The sequence below is a fragment of the Polyodon spathula genome, chromosome 50 (assembly GCF_017654505.1).
Source record: "Polyodon spathula isolate WHYD16114869_AA chromosome 50, ASM1765450v1, whole genome shotgun sequence".
NCBI classification, from domain to species: Eukaryota; Metazoa; Chordata; class Actinopteri; order Acipenseriformes; family Polyodontidae; genus Polyodon; species Polyodon spathula.
Window position 1 is genome coordinate 2,319,588 of NC_054583.1, and position 24,838 is coordinate 2,344,425.

Consider the following 24,838-nt stretch of genomic DNA (forward strand, 5'->3'; position numbering starts at 1 on the left):
CAGAACCTGTATTCTAACTTCCACAATTGTTTTTTATAAGCCATATCTGGTAAGATGAATGAGTAGATCTTTGGCTTAACATCAGTTAAAATTAATTAAAGATAATACTGTACTTACATGCAGCCATTACATACTGCCAAGCATCTTCATTGTTCGAGTTCTTTGCAGATAGACGTGCAATGCTACAATAAAAATACACACGGTATTATTATAATTGCTACTGGTAATATTATTATTATTTAAAAATATGGGCCCATTTTGCTTTGCATCAAGTCTACTGTACACTGAATGACGTGGTCCAGATCATTTGATTTTACTTCCCATCTTCATGTTTGTCTCTGTTTCAGTGCATAATGCATTCATTTCTTTAGCGCAGTGTATTGGGCATTCGCAAAGTCTCGACGAGTTTGTATTTAATTTAAATAACATACCTTGTCTAAATGTTTTCCTTAGAATAAAGTATTTTATTGACCATCTTAAGAATCATTGGAAAAAAACCCGTTGTCTGTAGTTTATTTTATTAATTTAACATGATGCTACTGAGATTTGCCATTGTTCTGTGTTCATCAGACACCAGCGCTTTTTTGCTATTCCCCTTCTTAGTTTTTTAGCCCTTTGAAAAATAAACAAATGGATTTAAGTACATTTTCAAACATTCAATATTAACAATACTGTATATCTCAAAATCGTATAGGAACACCTCCTGAGAGAACACTTCTCCTAAGCGAACACCCTCGTGGTGAAGCTGATTTTTCCCATTGTAAACGCTCCGGCTAAAGGAACAGAAAGTTTGCTTGGAACTATATCTTCTTGGCACCGCTAGCGATTTGTTCACAACGGATACAGTACTGTTTTTTAACCTGTTAATTCCTCATTCAGTCTTTACAAAATGGCATGTAAACAAACAGCGAAAATCCGCGGCTGTTTCTCTTGCTACAAAAAGCTGGAAATTGTTCGAGCTCTTGAAAAAAAAACCTGAATTGCACACAAGTCGCTGCAAAAATGTTCAGTTTCCTGTTCTGGTGAGTTGCTTCAACATTCTGTTAAATAATGTGCGTGTCTTGTAGAGCGCTACTGCATTTTTTTTAACACGTGCTGTGTCAATTTAGTTTGACTGTTTCTTAACATTAGTTTGTCTGTTACTTTATTATTACAGTCTTATTTACACTTGCCTGTTGCTTTTCTCATACCTATTCAGTTCATTTCATAAGTTGATGCACATGCATCATGACAAGAAATACATATTTATTTACTGATTGATTGATTAATATTGTGTCTGGTGGCTATCTCCGTCTTAGAGAACACCTCGCCTGTAAGAACACTTTGCTTTCCGAAGGGTGTTCTTTTCGCCACAGACTACTGTGTTACACATTACAGAGTAGACAACACAGTGACTATAATGGCATGGTGTCATTTAAAATATTGCATCTTGGTTTGAAATGCATTTTATTTAATACATTTAATCTTTAATAAAACTTGTTCAGTATTACTTTATTTTAATGCAGGTATGAAGCATTTGGTAAACACGTGTGATGTTCTCCTGGTAAAGCTCAGTATTTGATTCTGAGAGCGCCACCCAGTGGACCTGAGAGGTAAGGACGCCAGATAAGGGACTTTTCTGTAAAATATAAATACAATTAATAAAAAGCAAGTAATTAGGACAGGTAATTTAGTCGCCAGCAGAAGTAGATGTAACACACTTTGGCCAAAATCTTGGCAGATATTTCTTTCTTATTTTAATCTTTGTTTTCCTCAGAGCTTGTCCAGACTTTTAATGAAAGAAAGCTGCTGCATCCAAAGACAGTTATTTTCATGGATATCATTTGTATCCCTTTTCATAGGCCTATCTGATTCCAGTACCTGGCAATTACACTGAAACTTTTAATCTACTGTTTGCTGAGGACAGCAACCACTAGGAAATGCCATGACATTATGACATCATCAAACTTTCTTTCAGAGATTGGTTGCTTACAAACAAAATGGCTTTGAGACATCACATTAGAAGTTTTTGAGATTAGGAAAATTGTGGCTCCAGGATTTATGCAGTAAGGTAAGAAAACTGACAACCCAATCTGCCTCTCTGGACATCCCACATCTTTTATTTTATCTGATTATAAGATTTCTAATCTTGTCTGGACAGGGACAAATTAGTCTCTCCACATAGGGAACCCAATAGCGAGTAATCACACTTGTCAAAGCAACACAGACAACACATGAGCACCATACATTCATTTTCAAATGCATTTTATTCTACAGAATGTACAGGAAGGGGGGTGAAGGGAAGAGAAAGAACAGAAGGGACACTAAACCACAGCAGACAAGAGTTTTTCAGAAAGGTCCGTCTGAGAGCTTCACTCTTCATCCAGCCCTTTCTGGAAGGGGAAAAGAGAGAGAGACAGATAGAGAGACAGAAAAGGGAAGAAAGAGAGAAAACTGGTGAGATTTTTTTCTGTTTTGTTGATGTATTTTCACAGGAAGTAAAAGATGACAATGTATCATCCCAACTGGTTGTTAAGAGTGAAGGTAACAGCTGAGAATAGTGTGGCTGCACCACCTCTGTAACAGTCTGCCTCTGGAGGTAAGTAAAGCTCACTTCCGAACCTTAGAGGCCCAGTCGCGCTGGCCTTGTCTTCCACCAGGTTCTCCGCGAGCCAGAGGGAACCTCCGGACAAATCTATCCTAACTCTCGCATTTTCCCGTTCTCTGCCAACTCTCTCCGTTTTCACCTGTGCCAGTCTTCCCCTCTGGAGACCAAACCATGTTCCCAGCCTCAGAGCCCAGCCATTTGGTCTCTACTCCTCTGACGTGGCTCTCTGAGAGTCGGGGGGAGACCCCTGGTCCTCTTTGCATATTATTCATTTTTCTTTTTTCCAGCGTTCCAATCTTCTAGCAAGGGACTCAAAGCTCTGCTCGCAACGTCGACCTCCATCGGCATAGGCAACCCTTGCAAGCTGGTAGATCTTCGAACTTCTCTTCATCTTTTTCGACCGCTGTTCTATTTTCGGTTCCCTTTGGGGGAAGTAACGCTTGATTCTGTATACTGGCCGATCGGTTCAGTCTCACCTGCACGAGGGTGGCCCTCCACGAGCCAAGGGGAAACACTGTCCTCTTTTCTAAGGCCCTGTCCACACTACATAACCCATCTCAAGAACCGTACTCCGAAACGTTTCAATTAATCCAGCTCAAAGCCTCCACACTAAAATATCGTTTCATGTTTAGTCGGACTTAATGTGTACAAGCCCTGTAAAAATTATAGACATTTTGCCAGTTTACAGGCAACTAATAAGGTTTATAGACACAGTGTGGACAGGGCCTAAGTCACAAAGCACTTCTCTGCTATTTCAGTTGCTGAAGTTCTTCCTCCATGCAACCCTTGCTCCTGTCCCATGAAGTGTAAGGGAACAGGGTTTGAAGAGATGAGAATGAGAGTGGAAGTGCTTATTACAGTGTAGGAAAACAGCGCTGGAGAGCTGAGAGCGACGTGCGTTATTGCTTGCAAACTGTTTGCAGACAGTTGTGTTCTGGATATGAGGCACTTTGGATTTTACACGGAAGTCAGTTACATTAATAGATAGCATTTCAGAATCAGATTTATTTCATTTATTTGTGAATGAAGAAGAAAAAACTTAGAGATGTATAATTATTCCACTCAAGTCACTGTAAATGCACATTTTTAATGTTGAATTTAACATTTTAAAATAATTGTTAAATCTAATAAATAATCATTATGAATAATCCTTTCCTACCTAAAATACATTCATCAGTGGTTTTAAGTTTAAGAAACTGAGTGGTGCCATATCAGGGTGTGACTCGTTGCTGTGACAGATTCTGATCTATACGCTACAACCGCTTTTGTAAATAACCATGCTCAAAGAGAATTGCAATTGCATGGTCAGGAATTTTATTTAAACTGAAGTTAAATATTCTTCTTTGTAAATGTTTGTGTTTCAACAGATAGTATAAACCAATCACAAACAGGATAGACTGTGGAAAGCATGTAGAATGGTTCAGCGGGGGTGACTTACCTTGCTGCCAACGTCACGGGTCTTGGCGCGGAGCTTGTTGACCTGCGACTCTGCGATATCAGCCCTCTCCTCGGCCTCATCCAGCTCATGCTGCAGCTTCCGGAACTTGCCCAGGTTAGTGTTGGCATTCTCCTCCTGACAGTCACACACAAGGGCAAAGTTAATGGTTCATCTTGGGCTGAATGGAAACTGCTTAAACATGCGGATGAGAAGAGAATGTAGAGTTACTTACAGCTTCCTCTGCGGTTCTCTTGTATGCCTTCACCTTCAGCTGCAGCTTGTCCACCAGGTCCTGGAGGCGGGCCATATTCTTACGGTCCTCCTCCGTCTGAAACAAGAAATGCAATAATCAAACCTCAGTGATTCGCAAGGAGATTCACATTCCCAGTGGCATTGAAGAACTGAATGGAGATACCTGGTAGGTCAGCTCTTTGATGCGTCTCTCATATTTCTTGACTCCCTTCACAGCATCACTGCCCTTCCGCTGCTCCCCTTCCAGCTCATTCTCCAGCTCGCGCACCTGAAATTGCAATGACAGAAAGGTGTCAGGTACTGATGGCTAGATATTATATAAATCGAGGTCTGTAACTGCAAGCCACTTACGCGGGCCTCCAGCTTTTGCAGCTGCTTCTTGCCGCCCTTCATGGCAATTTGCTCGGCCTCGTCCAGACGGTGCTGCAGGTCCTTGATGGTCTGCTCCATGTTCTTCTTCATGCGCTCCAGGTGAGCGCTGGTGTCCTGCTCCTTCTTCAGCTCCTCTGCCATCATGGCAGCATCAGTGATGGCCTTCTTGGCTTTCTCCTCAGCGTTCCTGCACTCCTGCACAGCCTCCTCCACCTCTGTCTGCAGCTGGGACGTGTCGTTCTCCAGCTTCTTCTTCTGGTTAATCAGGCTGGTGTTCTGCACAGAGTGAGAGAGACCCAGGTTACAGGACACTGACTGGGAAATCAGGCTACTATTCCATAGTCACCTCTGCTCCAGTGCTGTCGTACCTGTGAGTGCAGTAGCTGCACTCTCTCACTGATGTCCAGCAGCTCCTGTTCAGCCAGCTTGCGGCCTCTCTCTGTCTGCTCCAACACCGCCCTCAGCTCCTCCAGCTCAGCTTGAAGAAGGTTGTTGCGTCTCTCCACTATGGCGATGTTCTCCTTCAGGTCATCGTTGGCACGCAGGGAGTCGTCCAGCTGCAGCTGAGCGTCCTGGAACCGAAAGCAGATAAAACATTTTCAAACAAATGACAATGAGAGCTCTTTGATTTCAAAGTATTATTAAAAGTGCTTGTGTAGATAATAAACCAAAGCTGACCAACAGGTTTAAGAATTCTTATTCATTAAAGGGGCTTATGTATATGTTCAGTATATAACTTAATTAAAGATGGAGCTAATTGGAAACACTAATTGTGGGAACAGCGTTACCTTCAGGCTATCTGAGAGGAGCTTGTTGTTACCTTCAGGTGGGCATGGACACTCTTCAGCTGCTTCTGTGACTCTGCAGCCTGCCTGTTGGCCTGGCTGAGCTGGATCTCCATCTCATTGAGGTCTCCCTCCATCTTCTTCTTCAGCCTGAGGGCCTCGTTCCTGCTGCGGGTCTCTGACTCCAGGGAGGTTTGCAGGGTCTCCACCACCCTCTGGTTGTTCCTCTTGGCCTGATCCATCTCCTCGTCCTTCTCAGCCAGCTTGCGCTCAATCTCAGCCTTCACCTGGTTAAACTCCAGCTGAGCTCTCAGGATCTTCCCTTCCTCATGCTCCAGGGAGGCCTGCCAGGAGACAACAATTTCTTTAGGATACACTCTGATACAAAACTTCCTACCCTAATATCTATTAATCTGCATCTGCATTACAATCCCAGTATCTGTATCTCTCACTCACCTCAGCCTCCTCCAGAGCAGACTGTATTTCAGACTTCTCCTGCTCCAGCTGCTTTCTAGCCTTCTCCAGCTCATGGATATTCTTGCCTCCCTCACCAAGTTGCTCAGTCAGGTCAGAGATTTCCTCTGGGTACATAACAACATTCCTTCAGTATGTCCTACACTACAACTGTCTCACAAAAAGGGTACAGAATTAGAAACACAGCTGACACAAGAACTGTGTGAGTTTGGATCCCTCACCTTGCAGGTTCTTGTTCTCCCTCTTCAGGGTCTCCAGGTTGTCCAGAGATTCCTCATAAGCGTTCTTCAGCTTGAAGAGTTCAGTGCTCAGGGACCTGGCCTCCTTCTGGGAGCCCTCCAGCTCACTCTGCGACTCTTCAAACTTCTGCTTCCACTCGTTCAGGACCTGGCATGGGCACGGTGAGAACAAGTCATTACAATCACATTGTAAAATAGGTTTCAAAATACAGCGGCACCCCTAACTAAACCTAATGCATTCTCTTCATCGAAACCCCCAAATCTAACCTTGTCAAAGTTCCTCTGCTTCTTGTCCAGAGCAGCGGCTGCTGCGTTGGACCTCTCCAGATCCACCATGAGATCTTCAATCTCGTTCTGCAGCCTGTGTTTGGTCTTCTCCAGGGAGGAGCACTTAGCATTCACAGCCTCGACGGCTTCCTCCGCGTCCTGCAGCCTTTGAGCCAGCTTCTTCCTGGGAGACAGGGAAAAAGGAACAGGATTTCAGTGCTGAAGACTGTAGTGCTGACAGAGATGCTATTTAACTGTACAGCAGCCTAAGGCAGTTTCAAAAGGATTCAAAATCTCAGCTTCACACATCGTTGACCACTCTGCAAACAGACAAACCTTTTGTTCGTCTTATATTGTCAATTCAAACATAACGCAAACAAAAAGCTTATCTGTCAGAAGAAGTTATTCTTACTGTCACCTGGAGGTCTATAACGCTTGCAAAGTCTGGGTCATATTCTAGAACTAACTTAGCTATAGATAATATGTTTAGTTGCCCTTACTTGGCCTCCTCAAGCTCCTCAGTTCTTTGAATGGCGTCAGTCTCATATTTGGTTCTCCACTGAGCCACCTCCGAGTTAGCCTTGGAGAGACTGCGCTGGAGCTCAGCCTTGGCCTCCTGCTCCTCCTCATACTGCTCCCTCAGGAGGTCTGAGTCGTGGCGGGCAGACTGCACTGCATGGGCAAGCGCGTTCTTCGCCTGGGGAGACACCAAACAAACAGTTTACTGTACAGAAACCCGGCTTTCAGACATCCTGTTTCATCAGAAGACAGTATTTGATGCTGCTTTACCTTCACTTCCTCTTCCAGTTGTCTCTTGAGGTCATCAATCTGCTGAGTGTAGGACTGCTTGCCTCTGGTCAGCTGGGAGACCAGAGATTCCTTCTCTTCGAGACGTCTGGCAAGCTCACCTTTAACAAAACAGCACAACATCCAATGAATCTGATTATACCATTTTCTTAATGGTGTCTATAGGTCTTCGTATAATTGCCAAACTTACCATTCTCAGTCTGTAGCTTTGCCTTCTGTATAGAAAAGTCATTGATGGTGCGTTGACCTTCTTCAGCCTTGGTCCTATATTCATTCATCTGATCTTCCAGAGTCCTGCACATCTTTTCCAAGTTAGCCTGCATATGTAGGTTTGGATACATATTAGTTGAAACTGATATGATGTCCAACAATCCATATGGGATCCTGGTGACCCATCCTGCACACTGTATAGAACTGTATGTCTTACCTTGGCTTTAGTGACATGCTCCATATTGGAGACGACGTCGTCCAGCTCCAGTTTGAACTCGCTCTTTTCCTTCTCTAGTTTCTGCTTGACTCTCTGCAGGTTGTCAATCTGCTCCCCGAGCTCCGCCACGCTATCAGCTTGCTTCTTGCGCAGAGTGGCGGACGTGGCTTCGTGCTGCAGCGTGGCCTCTTCAAGGTCTCGCCGCAGCTTCTGGAACTCAGCCTCCCTCTTCTTGTTCATCTCGATCTGGGCTGAGGTGGCCCCGCCCGCCTCCTCCAGCCTCTCACTAAGCTCCTCCAGCTCCCGGGACAAGTCTGCCCGCTGCTTCTCCACCTTGGCACGGGCAGCTCTCTCTGCCTCCAGCTCCTCCTCTAATTCCTCAATGCGGGCCTGGGGGAGCGGCACATGAGCACACAGGTTATAACTGATACAGTATAAAGAGACTAATAGGCTTCTTGATAGGCACGAGTGGAAGAGCACACAGTTTATTATCGATACAGAAATACAAATAGGTCCTTTGATCCTGATGGGCGGAATACAAAACGCAGGTAATATAAGGTCTTTATATAATAATACAAGGGTAGTCAAAGGTAGGCTTTAAATTACCTGAAACTCCTTCAGTTTCTTCTGGTATTGGGCTGACAGTGCCTGCTCATCCTCAATTTTACTCATGAGCTGGCTAATCTCAAAGTCTTTCCTGGGGGAAAAGGTTAACAATTAAACAGTTAAAAGGTTATATCACATTTCTACAATGCAGTCCTTTATCTTTATACAACACATCATATCTAAAGCTTTGACTTACTTCTTCAGCCGCTCCTCCAGTTGCTGCTTATCATTCTCCAGGTCCATTAGGCTCTCCTGGGTCAACTTCAAGTCTCCTTCCAGCTTCCTCTTGGCTCTTTCAAGGTCCATCCGCACCTTCTTTTCTTGCTCCAATGAGCCTTCAAGCTGGTAAGAATTAAATTGTTATGTAGGTTACATCAGAACTTTCAATACTTTCTTGGCTCTCATTAGGCATCTACCGAATGCACCCACAGAAATATGAACTTTACTTCTCTTTGGCATCATCCCCTTAAACATGGACACTGGAAATAAGTCAATTGTGAGATAATATTTCTCGATGCGCTGCATCGCCTCAGAAACCATCTCACACCCCTCCGTAGCTGTCCCTGGCCACAAGTTTATGAATCAGTGAGTTACATTTGCCATCATTTAAAGTCAAAGTTATATAACTTCATTAGCATTGCCCTGCCCTGCAAACTGAGTGACTCACATCGTCGACCTGCTGCTCCAGCTTGGCTTTGGCCTTGGTCAGGGTGTTCACTTTGTCCTCCTCACTCTGCAGGTCATCCAGGGTTTGCTGGTGAGCCTCCTGCAGAGCCTTCTTCTCCTTGGTCAGCTTGGCGATGATTTCATCCAGAGCCGCCATTTCCTCAGTGAGGTTCTTCACCTGTTAATCACAGAGCAGAGACTCAGCACCCAGAGCACTCACAAACAGGATCTTCACAGACAGACAGACACTGACCTTGTTCTCAGTGGCATGCTTCTCCTTCTCCACTTTGGCCAGGGTGAGCTCCAGGTCATCAATATCCTTCTTCAGCTCAGAGCATTCATCCTCCAGCTTCCTCTTCTTGGCCGTCAGCTCACCATTCATCTCCTCCTCATCCTCTAGCCTCTCCGTCAGCTCTTTGTTTTTCGCCTCCAGTTGGATCTTGTTCTTGATCAGCTGGTCGCACCTCTCCTCTGAATCACAAAGATTGTCTTGTTCCTGTAGAGCAGATAATATAGTAGTTTGAGTAAAATCAAAAATGAAAGCAGCCTTACAAAACTAGGCTCTGACTTGACAGACTGTTCTGTGATCCATCTCTGGAAGTTATCCATAAGGAAGAAAGAGATCAGAAATGTTTCACTCACCGACTGGACTTGCAGCTGCAGGTCGTTCTTCTCTTGGAGAAGAGAGACCATCTTCTCTTCCAGCTCCTTTCTGCGGGCCTCAGACTTTGCGAAAGCCTCCTTGAGTTTCATGAACTCATCCTTCATGTTGGCCATCTCTTTCTCATTCTCTGCGCTCTTCAGCAGGGGCTTGATCTTGAAGAAGAGCTTCATCCAGGGCCAGTTCTTCACACCCATAAAGGCACGGATGTTCCACTGGATCACCAGCAGTGCATCTCTGGGGAGGCAATGCAAGGTTTAAAGATTTCACACACTTTGTTTGCCTGAACACCATTTTCATTCATAACGTATTCTTGCTTATTACTCCTTGTGGAAGGGAAACACAGCCATCCTTACCTGCGCTCAACAATCTTACGGTACTCAATTCTTGAGAGAAGACCGCGAGACTGGGATTGGATCCCGGTGATAATGAGAGACAAGCGATCATCTCTCATCTCTTCCAGCTGACCCAGGAGACCAGCCTTGAAGAACACCTGGCACCAAAACAAAAGGGAGCTCCTAAATTCAAGCTCTTTTTTTTCTCCATGTATTATCCACAGAAAGTATTCAGTATAAGGGTTATTTTGTAGTTTTAATTCTACCTTTGTGTGTCCAAATCTGTACTGGGTGTGATCGATGTCCAGGGATCCCAGCAGTTTCTCTGCTCCTTTCTTGCTGTCTATGAACTGGCCCTCTGGGATGGCAGAAGGGTTCAGGATACGGTATCTATGAAGGGACACATGGACTCAGCTGGGTTTCTACAAAGCGCTTCATGGGGAATTGTAATAAGGGCACTGCTTGAGAGATGTACCTCTGTTTGAAGTCTCCATACAGGATCCTGTTGGGGAAGCCCTTCCTGCAGATTCTGATGCCTTCCAGCACACCGTTACAGCGGAGCTGATGCATCACCAAAGGGTTTTCCATCGCACCAGGAGTTTTGCTTTCATTGGGGATGATACAGCGCACAAAGTGAGGATGTGTTGACCTCAGGTTGGTCATTAGTTTGTTCAGGTTTTCCTGTGAAAAGAAAAGGACAGGTCATTTAAGAACACAACAATGTGCCAGAGACACTTCCCTTTTTCAAACACTCACCCTGTGGAGAGCAGACACAGTTTGGAAGGAAGAACCCTTTTTCTTCCCGCCCTTGCCTTTAGTTTCCTGGGCTAAAATAGAAAATAAACACAAGTAAATCTCCCATTGGAAGTGAAAATGTCACAAATGTCATCACAGTGCTACCCTAGTGGCTGTAAAAAATTAATATGATATTACATCCACTGGGGACAAAATAATATATAAAGTGAATCTAAACAAGAACATGAATCCATGAGTTAAAAAATAGTTATTTCCTATCCATACCATGTTCAACTGTCTATATTTGTTACTGTTCAAAACACTGTAATGCTACATGATTTTGTTACCAGACTCAGCTCCAGCATAGTTGGCAAAGAGGGTGGCGAGAAGCTTGAGGGCAGACTTCTGGTAGAGCCCGACCACAGTCTCATTCAGAGGGTCCTTGTTCTTCACCAGCCAGTTTGTGATGTTGTAATCGACAGTGCCAGCATAGTGGCCCAAGGCAAAGTGAGCCTCTGGCTTTCCTTTGACGATCCTGGGCTTCTGGAAGTTGTTGGATTTGCCCAGATGGTTGTCGTACAGCTTGGCTTTGAAGGTTGTGTCACTGGCCTTGGGGAACATGCACTCCTCTTCAAGGATGGACATGATGCCCATGGGCTGATTTGGAAGAAAACATGATGAGTAAGCAACTAATACATACATACATACATACATATTGTACATACATGTATATTAGGGAAGTAATAACGTAAACGTTTACATGCAATTGGTGGTCTTGTGTACAAAAAGAAGTAAAACTTTTTTTAAACTCTGAGCGTTCAAAAAATGAGCTATAAGCACTATTTACACTATGCTGTAATAATAAGCAATTACTTATTTAGTTTAGCAAAGTTAAATAAATAATGCTGTTATCATACTTCCTATTATTACACCTTTTTTGCAATTTAATTTTCTTTAAATTGCCTTTTCTTTCATATGAAGAAACCCTGAAACACTCGTGTAAGATGCAGTAAGCTGCAGTGCATAAAAGTGCATACACTGTAAATTATAGCAATTAAGCCAGGGAGCTGTGTTCAACTTTTAAACTATAGCAGAACAACACGAGTAAACACATATTTTACAAAACCATATTTACATGTCTAATACATTTAGCACATGCACATAATCTTAATCAAATGCAGCACTCCCTACCTTCTCAATGAGGTCGATGCAGGCTTGCAAGTCCATGCCAAAGTCAATGAACTCCCAGTCAATGCCCTCCTTCTTATATTCCTCCTGCTCCAGCACAAACATGTGGTGGTTGAAGAACTGCTGCAGCTTCTCGTTGGTGAAGTTGATGCACAGCTGCTCAAAGCTGTTGAACTGCAACAACAGACAAGAAAAACATTTTAGATATCTGACATGCTGGGACTCCAACAAAAACCTTTAGGTGCCCTTCTTATTATTTACCCTAACACTTTGTTCTTATTTCCAGAACAACCCTCAGGATGTATGAAAAGTTCAAAACACAAAGACACTCACATCAAAGATCTCAAAGCCAGCAATGTCCAGCACACCAATGAAGTACTGGCGGGCCTGCTTGGTGTCCAGGGATTGGTTGATTCGCACGACCATCCAGTTGAACATTTTCTCGTAGACTGACTTGGCCAGTGCACCGATGGAGTAGTTCACCTGTGAGGAAAGAGACAAGGAGGTGAGTGATTATTTCCCTGTCCTAGTCCAAAACCCATTTCTCATGACTCTCTGAGACTCACCTGTTGTACATTTTGTCCCTTGGTGACCCACTCGTTCCCTACTTTGACTCTGGGGTGACACAGTGCCTTGATGAGATCAGCAGAGTTCAGCCCCATCAGGTAGGCGGCCTTGTCAGCATCTAGGAATTAAAGACATACCCAACAATCAGAACCACTGCTGCTGCTGTGGGTAAATGTGATGCTCTATACTAATATAAGATACTAATCGACTGGAGTTTAACTGACATTTACTAGAAGACAATGACTGCAGCCGTGTTCTCTCTCCACTCCCCTTCTCCCTTTCACACAGTCAGACCCACCTTCAGTGCCGTCAGCCTCTGCCTGCTCCTCCCTCTGTTTCTGCTTGAACTTCATGTTGCCATAGTGCATGATGGCTCCTGTCAGCTTGTACACTCCATTTTTCTCCTCTTGAGTGAAGCCAAGCACATCAAAGGCACTCTGCAGGATAGAGAAAGACAGAATAAGAGAATCTGCTTCACTGTCTGAGGTCTGTTTACTCCATTTAGTAAAAAGGCTGAGAGCTATACAGCTCTCCAGGTATGAAGGCTTGCAGCTTCTCCCTGGGGGTCTATGAGTGGGACTACTTGCACCCTGCTGGCTCAAAGGGTTTGTAAAGACAGACCCCTGTAATATTAGAGAGAGTCCTAACTCACATCTGTGGCTATCAGCTCATCAGAATCATCGATGGAGGCGACAGTGACTTCACCCTGAGAGATGAAGGCGTAGTCATAGGGATTGTTGGTGATCAGGAGCATTTCTGAGAAAAAGGGAAAATACAATGTCAGCATGCCTCCTGTCTGCTTATGTAATCCTACAATCACACTCCTGAGGACAGGAATACTGACCTAGCAGCTCTGGCTTCTTGTTGGACAGGATCTGGTAGAAGATGTGATAGTCTCTCTCAGCCTTGAGCTGAAAGATCACACGAGACTTCTCCAGGAGGTCTGGAACAGAACAAACAGATGTCAGATTAAACTTCAATATCAAAGGGAATGCTACAAATTACAAACGCTCTTCTATAAATACTTACAGGTCTCAATGTCAGCAGAAGCTAGCTTGCCACTGGCTGCAAAGTGAATTCGGATGAATTTACCCTGAGGAGCAGAAAGAGAACAATGTTCAGTCTTGCACTCTTCCCCTGATTTAATCTCACTTTATTAAATATTACTGACCAATTACAGCAAAGAGGAAAATAATAGCAAACTGGACCAGTGGTGTGTACTAATGATTGGTATACTCACAAAACGGGACGAGTTGTCATTCCTCAAGGTCTTGGCGTTGCCAAAAGCCTCCAAGGCTGGGTTTGCCTGGATGATTTGATCCTCCAGGGTCCCCTGTGATCGAATACAAACAGACTTCAGTAACGGCCACGAAGTTCAATCCCACAGACCCCTTTTCTTGTACTGACACCCCCTAAACACACACTCTGACTGACATACCTTGTTAGAGGGAGCTACGTCTTTTTTGACTGCAGCAATGCTGGCAAAATACTGGATGACTCTCTTGGTGTTCACAGTCTTCCCAGCACCAGATTCTCCGCTGTGGGCACAGCAACAAGCAAGGTGAGTGTTTCACATTCCTAGCTCCTCCATCACATCTCTCTTGCACTTTAATGAGAACTTTTAAACTTGTTGATCTCCCTTGAAAAACTTCACACGTAACAACTGACTGACTTACGTGATCAGGATAGACTGATTTTCTCTGTCTGAAATAGACAAAACAAGGATTGATATTATTATAGAAAGTAATATTTTAATTAAATAGAATTTATTTTGTTTGTGCGTGTGTGTGTATCTTACCTGTCAGCATGTACTGATAGGCGTTGTCAGAGATGGAGAAGATGTGAGGGGGAGCCTCAGACCTCTTCTTGCCTCGATATGCATTGACCACCTCTGCATTGTACACAGGCAGCCACTTGTAGGGGTTCACTGTCACACAGAACAGCCCAGAGTAGGTCTGAAAGGGAGAAGCAACACTCAGTATCTGTCAGTCTATCAGAGGGTTTAGGGTTTGAGGTCACTCTGTACTCACGTAGATCATCCAGGCTGCGTAACGCTCTTTGAGGTTAAACAGCACGGCGGGCTCGTGCAGGAAGGTGAACATGGCCATGTCTTCAATTTTATCGTACTTGGGCGGGTTCTGAGGGTGGATATCGCACTCTTTCACTGTGACAGTCTGGAAAACAACACAGACAAGCCCTCAGGTTAGGTGTGCAGAACAACATTGAAAAACTTTAACATTAGCACAATGACCATGCACAGCCAGAAGGTGGCCAAATGTGCAAAGTAAAATTGTTCCCTGAAATAGAAATGTAACCATTTTCAAATGGACTATAAGATATATCCCATTGGGTAATGATTACATTTCATACTTGAATGGGAACAAAAACAATTAGTCAGAGTTTTATAGGAGGCTGGGTGGTCCAGTGGTTAAATAAACAGGCTTGTAACCAAAAGGTCTCCGATTCAAATCCCAGCTCAGCCACTGACTCACTGTGCGCAACTCTGAGTGAGTCACTGAACCTCCTTGTGCTTTCGGGTGAGGCGTTGTTGTGAGTGACTCTGCAGCTGATGCACAGCTCACACACCCTAGTCTCTTCTAAAGCGCTTTGTGATGGTGGTCCACTATGAAAGGCGCTATACAAAAATCAATTATTATTATTCAATAACCTTGGTAATGTTGGATGATAATGACATTTTCTGTTATCTAAATTAATTTCTGTTTAATAACCAAATAAAAATAATAGCAGATACTTCATATTTTTACTGGACCCTTGATTACTACTCCCCCCAGGTTCCAAGACACACACAACCAGAATATAGACAATCAGTTTTCAGTTGCATTTCACACTCTCTACTGTACTGAGAGAAAAATGTGCAGTATCTGACTCCGCCCCTTCTATACCTTGGCATTTGTTATACGCATGCACTATCCTTGCACTACTGAACTACTAACATGTAGTATCCTTGCACTATTGCACTATTAATATATCACTGTAGGTACAGTTTGTTGTAATCATTACTTGTTGGATCCCAGTTCATATTGTATTCTAGTAGTATTATTATTTGCATTTAATGTAAACTACACCTGTGTGAGTCACCTTGGATAAAGGTGTCTGCCAAATAAATAAACAAGTAAATAATAATAATAATAATAATAATAATAATAATAATAATAACAATAATAACAATAATAAATGTATAATTCATGTTCAATTCACTAGCCTTATATTACATGTTACATAAAGCTTTGTGATTGGGTAACATAGAGTTTTGAGTTTGAATGCTGTAATTTAATTAAATCTGACGGATTTACCCAGGAAGATGCTAGGGTGGTAGATTTTGGATGAAATAACAGTAGGATGTCAAGGACATTTTATCCAAAACAAAAAGATATAGAAAGCGATATTGGCGTAAATGATGCAGCATCTACCTGCAAAACAGCGGCTACTTCACCTGCTGAAAGAAAAGTGGTGAATCCTCAGGGTGAATAATAAAGAAACGGTATAAATGGATCAGGACCTGGCTGCTTGATTTTCCTTGGCTGGATAAAAAAGAAGCTGACCATTTGTACATGGCGGAGATGGTAAAAGAAATAACACAGTTATTGTGTTATTGTGGTACCAGGTTGGTACAACAAAACTTCAATTTTGTTGCAAATGATTTTGTTTTGTGTCTAATGGCTGATATACCACTACATACTCAAATTCTCATTTTCTAGGCAATACATAACTTATACATAACTTGTATTTGAACTATTTTGGTACCCCTTAATAGTGTGGAACAGTACACATTGTTAAACTTGTTACACCAATAAAAATGGATTAACTTTTCACGTAGCGGTTGTTTTAGATCCTTCAGATTTTGTTGGACTCTTGAAAATTATACTGGACTCCTTACCAAAAGCTCTGATTAGTGTGACAAGGTTTTGGTTTTACATGTAACTAAACAAACACTGGATGATATGGACAGAATACTAATGCATATAAAAAAAATTCCTAAAAAATATTATCCATTGCTTATGGATAAATGTTCCAGTCGAAGTGTGAATGGTAAAAATACTGTGCTGTGGTTCTTACCTTGCCTTCGTAAGTGTCGGCAGTGACTTTGTCACCGTCGCGGCTGACGACCCTGGCCTTCACGTACTCCGTCACGGCATCGGGGACGAAGCACTCCTTCTTCATGTCGAAGGGCTTGGTCTGCGCCTCCAGACGCTCCTTATCGGACTTCCGCAGGTAGGGGGCTGCGGGCCCAAACTCAGCCATCTGCGCGTCACCCATTTTAAACTCTAAGCAGCAAACAGGGAGATAAAGATTGATTCACAACTCACTGATATGTTACGTCTGTTTAGGTTTGTTGTTTTTTGTATTTTTCAACAGGAGAAACTCATCAAGGGTTCTTTATTACAAGGCATCAACAAGAGCAGCACCAAGTTACTTTTTCAAACGCAAGCTCATTATTATCACACTGACAAAAAAGCACCAAAAGACCATTTCATAGTTTACTCATATCTAGAAGCAGAAAGATTCAAAGTAACTCATCTTAGGGTTTTGTTCGAGGGCTATATTTAAACATTACAGTAAGAGGGTGTTTTTAACTTGAAATTTGTTAAAATGCACAACATACACTAAAAACTAAAAAAAAAAAAAAAAAACATAAAACCATATGTTAAAATTTAACAATTATCTAACTTAATATTTCAATACATAATAATTTAGATCAAACTCTTACCTGTTCAGTGAAAACCCGAGCAAGTAAAGCAATGAGGCTCTTCACCCTGTAGTCAGACAGACAAATAGACCGTGTGAGAAACTTTTCCTCTCAGGATTAGTTTTATCCTTTATGATTTACCACCAGCAGGTGGCAGTGAAGCTTGAGATTTAAGGATGGCTTCTGACCATCCGTTACAATCACGAATACCTGGAAATGAACACAGCTTTACATATGAAAAGCTGTTGGTAAAGTTTAAAGAACAAGCACTGTACACTTTTCAGGCTGAAAGTGCAGAAAAAAATAATTGTCTGCAACAAGCATGCTGAAAAAAAAACAGTCAACTAGAGTGAAACATGAAAGAAACGCCAGTTCTTGTGGCTAATGAACAACACAGGAATAGCGGCTACCTAATTATAATAATATAACAATGGGACCCCTCTTACCCTTCAGGCACATTGAATGCTTACCAAAACAAGTGCTTCCTTCGTTCACACCAGACCCTGCCGCTTCCCTTTATAAAGTGAACAACTCTTCCAAATTTGGAGGTGGCATCCAGAGGCTCAACTCCAATTGTGTCTCTGGGTCTGGGGGATGGGGGTTGCCCTTTTATGTCATTGTATATGTTTGATAAGGAGATCAGTAATGTTTTTTTTATATCCCTACTTAAGTTATATTTTCTGTCCTTAATAGGAATTCCCTATGTAAGTTGGCTTTAGATAGACATAGGCAAAGGGCACAGAGTTGCAGTGATAAAGAGAAGCACATACACATACAGGGGACTAACAATAGTACCTTAGGGACACAGATTCGTAACAAGGATAAGTATATTTTAAAAGGCTGAATATGATCGAAATGTATATTCTTTGTTGTTATGGTAGCTAGAATATTTTAAGGGCAGAAGAATTTTTTTTTTTAAATAATAGGTTGCTAAAGATTTAAAAAGTGTCGCTAAAAATTGCTTCAAAGCCAGTACAAAAAGTTGCACCCATGTTACACATTTACAGGAGCGCAGACAGGAGGAGGCAGTTTCTGTTAGGAACCATGGATGTGTCAGGAGGGCATTCATGAGTATTTCAACTAAGAAATTTCACAAGTGACAGCTTCTGTTTTAAATCTGTATTTATTTATTTGGTTATTTAACCAGGAGACTTACCCATTGAGATCAAGTACAAGTAAATAAAACAACTTAACCAGCAGCACACAGAGATCAAAGAGGGACATATACTTGTTAATGTGGGTTGAAGGATACGCATTGGCACGGTGTCTAAGCAGTTCCAAATATGATCTTTATAACCAGAGAAAAAAATTATCAAATTCCAGCTTCATACTATGAAGGAAACAATTGCATGTCTTAAAATTTAATAAATAAAAGGTAATTCTCCCAATTTTCCTCAGAATGTAAACGATATCCTATGCTAGTCCTCTCTACCAGAGCAATCAAATAAGGCACCAAGCCTTTAAAAACTGTAAAGACAAAACAATACCCATGAAAAAGCCTCTGATTTGTAAGTGAAAGCCAGCCTAGTTTTATATACATATAACAATGATGTGCCAGACCCCTGCCTTAATGCAATATATCAACTCCCTTGCAGCTGTCTCCTTTTGTGATCCAAAGTTAACACCAAGCTCAATGTTAGCCTGCTTTCCTTCTTTGGCTAGTGAAAGCATTGCCCCCTGGGCCACAGGGTGCATTTCTCTCACATTACATTGTTTCTTTCCCTTTATCCTCGAGTACAAAGATAACCCTGTCAAATTCCTGCCCTGCGCCACTCACTAATTGAGGAGGACAGCTTATGCTTCACATTGAGAGCAAGACTTTAGCCATAATATTTGTACAGGATCAACTGTCTTTACCTGTGTATAACAGGTCTTGTAATACACAGATAAAGACAGAGGTATAAATATATAGCTATGGCCAAAAGTTTTGCATTACCTTATATAATTAAAAACATTTTTCTTCATAAAGCTGAATAAAAGCTGCTGGATAATGTTACGTTAACACGCTGAATTACGCTCCGCTTTGTAGTTTTTCATATACTTAACAAAAAACTGACAAAAACTGAAAATTGTGATATTTCGAAATCTAATATGATATACTGTACTACTATTTGGGCTTTGCAATATAATTTTGTAGTTTCTTTGATTACATAATAAAAGATCTAAATTATGTTCATTAGTTTTTTGTTTTTTTTTATGTCTCAAACCTAAATTTAAGAACTTTTGAAGCAAAACTTTTGGAATAACTGTAGACTGTACAGAGTCACATCAATTGTGATGTTATCACTTTACTGCCTTTAACAGTGAAGCATCTCATGTCAATTTAAGTTCATAAACTACAATGGATTGGCTAGTGACAGTCTGGAATGGGTAGACCAGTGGCTGCCACCTCATCACACAAACTCAACTTGGACAATATATGGAATTCTAACTGTACTGTTAAATAGAAACCGGAACTCCGTTTAAAACTGTGCTACTACCTTATGTGTACTGATGTCCAATGTTGCTCGGAAGTTATAACATGCTGGCCCTGCACACCATCGATTCCTGTTAAAATAAACCTTTGTATTCTGAAAACAATATGTAAAAGGAACTGGGACTTTGTTCAGAACGATAAATACCTCATGAGCAATTCTAGCAGAGTGAATTGCTTTACAATACCAGTATTACGAATTGATCAGTCTATGATATATTGTACATCTGCAACAGCTCATGCAGTGCTGAACTGATGCCCAGTTTCCTATTGTGCACTAAAACGCTGTTCCCAGCTGTCCAGACTTCTCCTGCAACAGCACCGACTCTCCAGGAATTTCAAACCAATGAAAGTCAACAGAGCCACAGTTGTCTGAAGGATTGTGACATTTGCTCTGAAAGGAAGGGTTGATTTAAGCCAGTTCATTTATCATATACTGTAACCCTACTCCCCTGTACTAACCCTACTCCCCAGTTTACTGCTTGTCTATTAATAAAGTGTATCTGTGCTGTTTATGACTGAGAGTCACATGAGAACCACTTCTCTTCCAGCATTAGCATCATTACTGTAACCAACTCTCCAGCTCCCAAAGTAATGTTTACAGAGGTAATGCAGATATGTGCATCCCACAAAAAATAGCACATACTTTGAAGCAACCAAATTTATCCAAAAACTTTTTTTAAACTACCTGGTTTCCCGGCCATTGATACAGCAGTTATTTTCTCCAACTGATTGTTAATATGAAAATCTTAGATTTATTATCATTTATTTAAAACAAACAAAAAAAAAACTTTCTGTGATAAATTAAACAAGCATATCCGAGGGCATATTGTATTAAAGAATGGTTTACAAACTTAAACGGACTGGCTTTGACAGCATGGCAGCAGCAGCAGCAGTGTAACATTATTGTCTAGAGGCAGTCCTAATCTGCAGATAACAGAATTCCTCGGAAATCGCGGACTTTGCATGCTTCCAGATTCCTCATAGTCTGCACCTACATCGTCATTATAATTATCAGAAACAGACTGGGTTTTTTTTAACTGCTTGATAAATTAAACTGGAAGTACTTAACCCATACATTGTTTGATAAGATAACTTAACTTACATTTTTAGGAGCCATTACTAATACAAATACTAAACACATAAGACGATCTGCATCTTGTCTGCCATGCTGTCACCAGATATCCTCTGATGACCTGTATACTGTGCTGAAACAGAGTACAGAGCCCCTAATTAGCGCCCCTCAGTCTCCCCTTTGACTCTCTTGCTAGCACACACACATGGTTCAATGCAGTAAGGGTCTGTGAGGCTTGAAGGTGACCTGTTTTGAGAGACAGCACTAAAGCCTGTGCCATTGTTGCTGGAAACAGGAAGGTAGGGAGTGCTGACTGAATGGTCTGTAATTAACATTAACAACGGTAATGACAATAATAGAAATACGCAGTGCAACCCATGCTGAAGAGCCTTCACTTCTGGTAAGGACTGCTTGCTGTCTGCGTTCTTAGTCACAATTAACACATTAACATAAATACACACTAACCCTGATAATAAAACATATTGTTTTTTACGTTTTGTCAGTTTATATGAACTCTCAACAATGTATCCAAGTCCACGTAAGATAACTCTGAATAGATAACACCAGTTAACTAACAGTGTGTATGCCCACGTATATTTAACTGTTTTGCACTGTAAGACACTGTTTAAGAAGTTATCTTTCACTCTGTAAAGGTAAAAAAAAAAAAAAATGGCATTGAGTGCAAACCAAACATTTAGCTCTTAATTCTTTTTTATATCATTTGTAATAGAAAGATTCAGTTCTGTTATTTAAATGCAGTTTCTCAGCAAACTCAAGATCTGGGTCTTAATTCTTATTTAATGTATTTAAATAGGCATGACTTTATATATTAGTCAATAAACTGTCTATCTAGTCTACTCACTTGCCTACAAATACAGTTCAGTGTGTGTCTGGCTGTCCTAGATGTCCTAGTCGCCTGCCATTGACATTTTATAACCCAGGCTAGTTCTTGCAAAGTCTTTTTAAAACTAGGAAACAGCTACATCTTGTGCCCAACTGTGCTTTCAATACAAAGTTCAACCTGTCTTCAGGACCCGTTCAATAGAGGGTTGTGGCACTTCTGATTACCGTATTATTACATATCGTAGCCCAAGCTAGCTGAAGATCAGATCCTGAACTCAGGTACCTTAACGGACATTGCACTCAGAATGGGTCCAAACATCATGGAAAGAGATAGTAAAAATATTTAAAAAAAATCATTTGACTCTACTGTGTTTTGAGATGTGATGCGATGTGATGCGACTACAGCAGTATTGTCATATTCTTGTCTTTGGTGCAGGAACCCTACCAGCTAAAATATAGGAACCCTACAAAAGACAATCTCAATAATATTGCAGGTAAGGAGAATATTATTTTGATCTTTAAATTATACTAGATCTCTTAAGAGTTAACATCAGTTTAAATTATTTGGAGATAATATAATACTTATATACAGCCATGAAATACTGTATCTTCAGTGTTTGTGTTCTCCGCTAATCAGTTTGCAGATTATAGATGTGCACTGCTAAAGAAAATATACAAGATATTATTATATCATTATTAAACCATATGTTGCATTGCATCAAGTTCACTGTGTATTGAATTAGCTGGTCCAGGAGGTGCTTTTTACTATTTCATCATCTTGTTTTAAAAAAAAAAAAAAAATCATCTTAAACTACTATCACAAAACAGGGATGGAAATAAGACTCCAATTGCATAGCAGTTTGATCCATTTCTGGTTTTCCTATGAGGTTAATAAGACATATCTGAGCTTGTTACCGATATACTGGGACTAATCAAGCTTGTAGTAAAACCTGGAATGGGTGAAACTACTATGCAATAGGAGTCTTAATTCCATCGCTACAAAAGCATCTAACTCAACTAGAAGTCAGTTATTTTCAAGGCTATAACTGACATGCTGCCTTCTGTCAATCACAGTGAAACTTTTGCTTTATAGTTTGCCACAGAAAGCAACCCCTAAGTAATACCAAGTCATAATAACAGCCCTAAGCTTTATTGCAGACATGACAAACAAAATGAAATAATATTGAAAACTGTTGATAGTCCCATAGGAATTGTGCAATTGTGGAGATCACCGGTTCCAATCCAGGCTATTCCATTACCGCCTGTGGACGGGAGTTCCCAGGGGTCGGCGCACAATGAGCCGAGCTTCGCCTGGGGGGGAGGAGGGTTTAGGGTGTCCTTGGCTCACCTCGCACCAGCAACCCCTGTGGTCTGGCCGGGCGTCTGCGGGCTCGCCTGTAAGCTGCCCAGAGCTGCATTATCCTCCGACGCTGTAGCTCTGGGTGGCCGCTGCCATGTGAAAAGAAGCTAATGGCACCTGCTTCGGAGGGCAGCGTGTGTTCGTCTTCGCCGCTCCCAAGTCAGCGCAGGGGTGGTAGCGCAGTGCCGAGCTTAAAAAATAATTGGATATTCGAAATTGGGAGAAAATAATAAAAAATAATTGGCAACTACTAAATTTAAAAATACATATATATGAAAATATTCTGTTATGCGGCCTGGGGGCTCACTAAGAGGGGCACGTCACGTCTTTTATTTTATCTCGCTATAACATTTCTTCTCTGTATGGGTTCAAGAGATTTTCTCCTCTGAGGGTCACCATAGCCAGCAATTATACACATTCGTCAAAGCAGACACACAACACAGGAGCATAATTCATTTTCAAATGCAATTTACTTCTAAGGAATGTACAGGAAGGGAAGAGAAAGAGCAGCAGGGGCACTAAATACAGTCCTTTCTGGAAAGGGAAGAGAGAGAGAGACAGAGAGAGAGAGAGAGAGAGAGAGAGAGAGAGAGAGAGAGAGAGAGAGAGAGAGACAAGGGGAGAAAGAGAGAAAATGTGAGCTTTTTAATTCTGATTATTTTTTTTGTGGACAGAAACATGTGAGATCTCTATATCTCACATGTTTTTGTCCCCCCCAAAAAAATCAACCGTATTTCCTAAGTTAAGCCCCACGTCCCTGGGAGTGTGTTGGATCAGGGTAACCACAAAAAGCTGAAAATAGTGTGAGTAATGAGTATCTTTATCTCTCACCCCAGCCTGCTCCAGCTGCTTTCTAGCCTTCTCCAGCTCATGGATATTCTTGCCTCCCTCACCAAGTTGCTCAGTCAGGTCAGAGATTTCCTCTGGGTAAATAAGAACATTCCTTCAGTATGTCCTACACTATAACTGTCTCACAAAAAGGGTACAGAATTAGAAACACAGCTGACACAAGAACTGTGTGAGTTTGGATCCCTCACCTTGCAGGTTCTTGTTCTCCCTCTTCAGGGTCTCCAGGTTGTCCAGAGACTCCTCATAAGCGTTCTTCAGCTTGAAGAGTTCAGTGCTCAGGGACAGGGCCTCCTTCTGGGAGCCCTCCAGCTCACTCTGCGACTCTTCAAACTTCTGCTTCCACTCATTCAGGACCTGGCATGGGCACGGTGAGAACAAGTCATTACAATCACATTGTAGAATAGGTTTCAAAATACAACGGCACCCCTAACTAACCCTAATACATTCTCTTCATCGAAACCCCCAAATCTCACCTTGTCAAAGTTCCTCTGCTTCTTGTCCAGAGCAGCGGCTGCTGCGTTGGACCTCTCCAGATCCACCATGAGATCTTCAATCTCGTTCTGCAGCCTGTGTTTGGTCTTCTCCAGGGAGGAGCATTTAGCATTCACAGTCTCGACGGCTTCCTCCGCGTCCTGCAGCCTTTGAGCCAGCTTCTTCCTGGGAGACGGGTAAAGATGGACAGGATTTCAAGACTGCAGTCCTATCAGAGGTGCTAATTAACTGTGTAACAGTCTTACACCAGAGCTTCATAGTGACTCAATCTCAACTTCACTTACTGTTCTGTCAATAACACTTCAAAAGTCTGGGTCTTATTCTAAAACATTTTTGAAAACTCGACATCAGATAATAAACTGTTACGTGAGATTGTTTTTTATCTGTGCCAGTATCTATTAAAAAGGGTTTCAAACAACAAGATTGGAGCGCACAGAATCAAGCAGCGCTTGCCAAACAGGATTCCAGCTGAGGACGCCAACAGTTGACAGACCGTAGATGAACTGCAATAAAGAGCTTTGAGGCAATATATCACTGCACCCCCATTGCAGCTGTCTCCTATTGTGAAACCTGACCAAGGTCAATGTGAGCCCTCTTTCCATCTTCAGCTGGTGAAAGCATTGCCCCCTGGG

At 41.9% G+C, this 24,838-nt stretch overlaps 2 protein-coding genes across 2 annotated transcripts in view; both read right to left on the reverse strand.

Moving 5' to 3' along the window:
* Positions 1–2,227: 2,227 nt before the first annotated feature.
* Positions 2,228–17,181, reverse strand: LOC121306744 (myosin-6). The gene is made up of 38 exons (XM_041238650.1): positions 17,136–17,181; positions 16,484–16,692; positions 14,437–14,580; positions 14,205–14,361; positions 14,083–14,110; positions 13,845–13,944; positions 13,647–13,739; positions 13,436–13,499; positions 13,251–13,349; positions 13,059–13,162; positions 12,705–12,843; positions 12,406–12,524; positions 12,173–12,322; positions 11,843–12,013; positions 10,999–11,308; positions 10,673–10,743; positions 10,392–10,597; positions 10,183–10,306; positions 9,938–10,074; positions 9,563–9,818; positions 9,174–9,416; positions 8,922–9,098; positions 8,451–8,596; positions 8,255–8,345; positions 7,649–8,038; positions 7,412–7,538; positions 7,204–7,322; positions 6,915–7,111; positions 6,415–6,598; positions 6,130–6,295; positions 5,891–6,015; positions 5,470–5,778; positions 5,018–5,221; positions 4,629–4,925; positions 4,441–4,545; positions 4,258–4,353; positions 4,026–4,160; positions 2,228–2,372 (listed from the first exon to the last, which is right to left on the reverse strand). The coding sequence occupies exons 2-38, from the start codon at positions 16,682–16,684 to the stop codon at positions 2,352–2,354; spliced, it is 5,805 nt and encodes a 1,934-aa protein (XP_041094584.1). The 5' UTR covers positions 16,685–16,692; positions 17,136–17,181; the 3' UTR covers positions 2,228–2,351.
* A 5,902-nt stretch (positions 17,182–23,083) lies between these two features.
* Positions 23,084–24,838, reverse strand: part of LOC121306820 (myosin-6-like) — a 13,065-nt gene continuing 11,310 nt past the window's right edge. Inside the window, exons 2-5 of the mRNA XM_041238748.1 lie at positions 24,188–24,371; positions 23,903–24,068; positions 23,697–23,788; positions 23,084–23,399 (exon numbers count right to left, since the gene is read on the reverse strand). Of these exons, the coding sequence (XP_041094682.1) occupies positions 23,274–23,399; positions 23,697–23,788; positions 23,903–24,068; positions 24,188–24,371 (568 nt within the window). The 3' untranslated portion in view covers positions 23,084–23,273. The remainder of the gene's footprint in view (positions 23,400–23,696; positions 23,789–23,902; positions 24,069–24,187; positions 24,372–24,838) is intronic.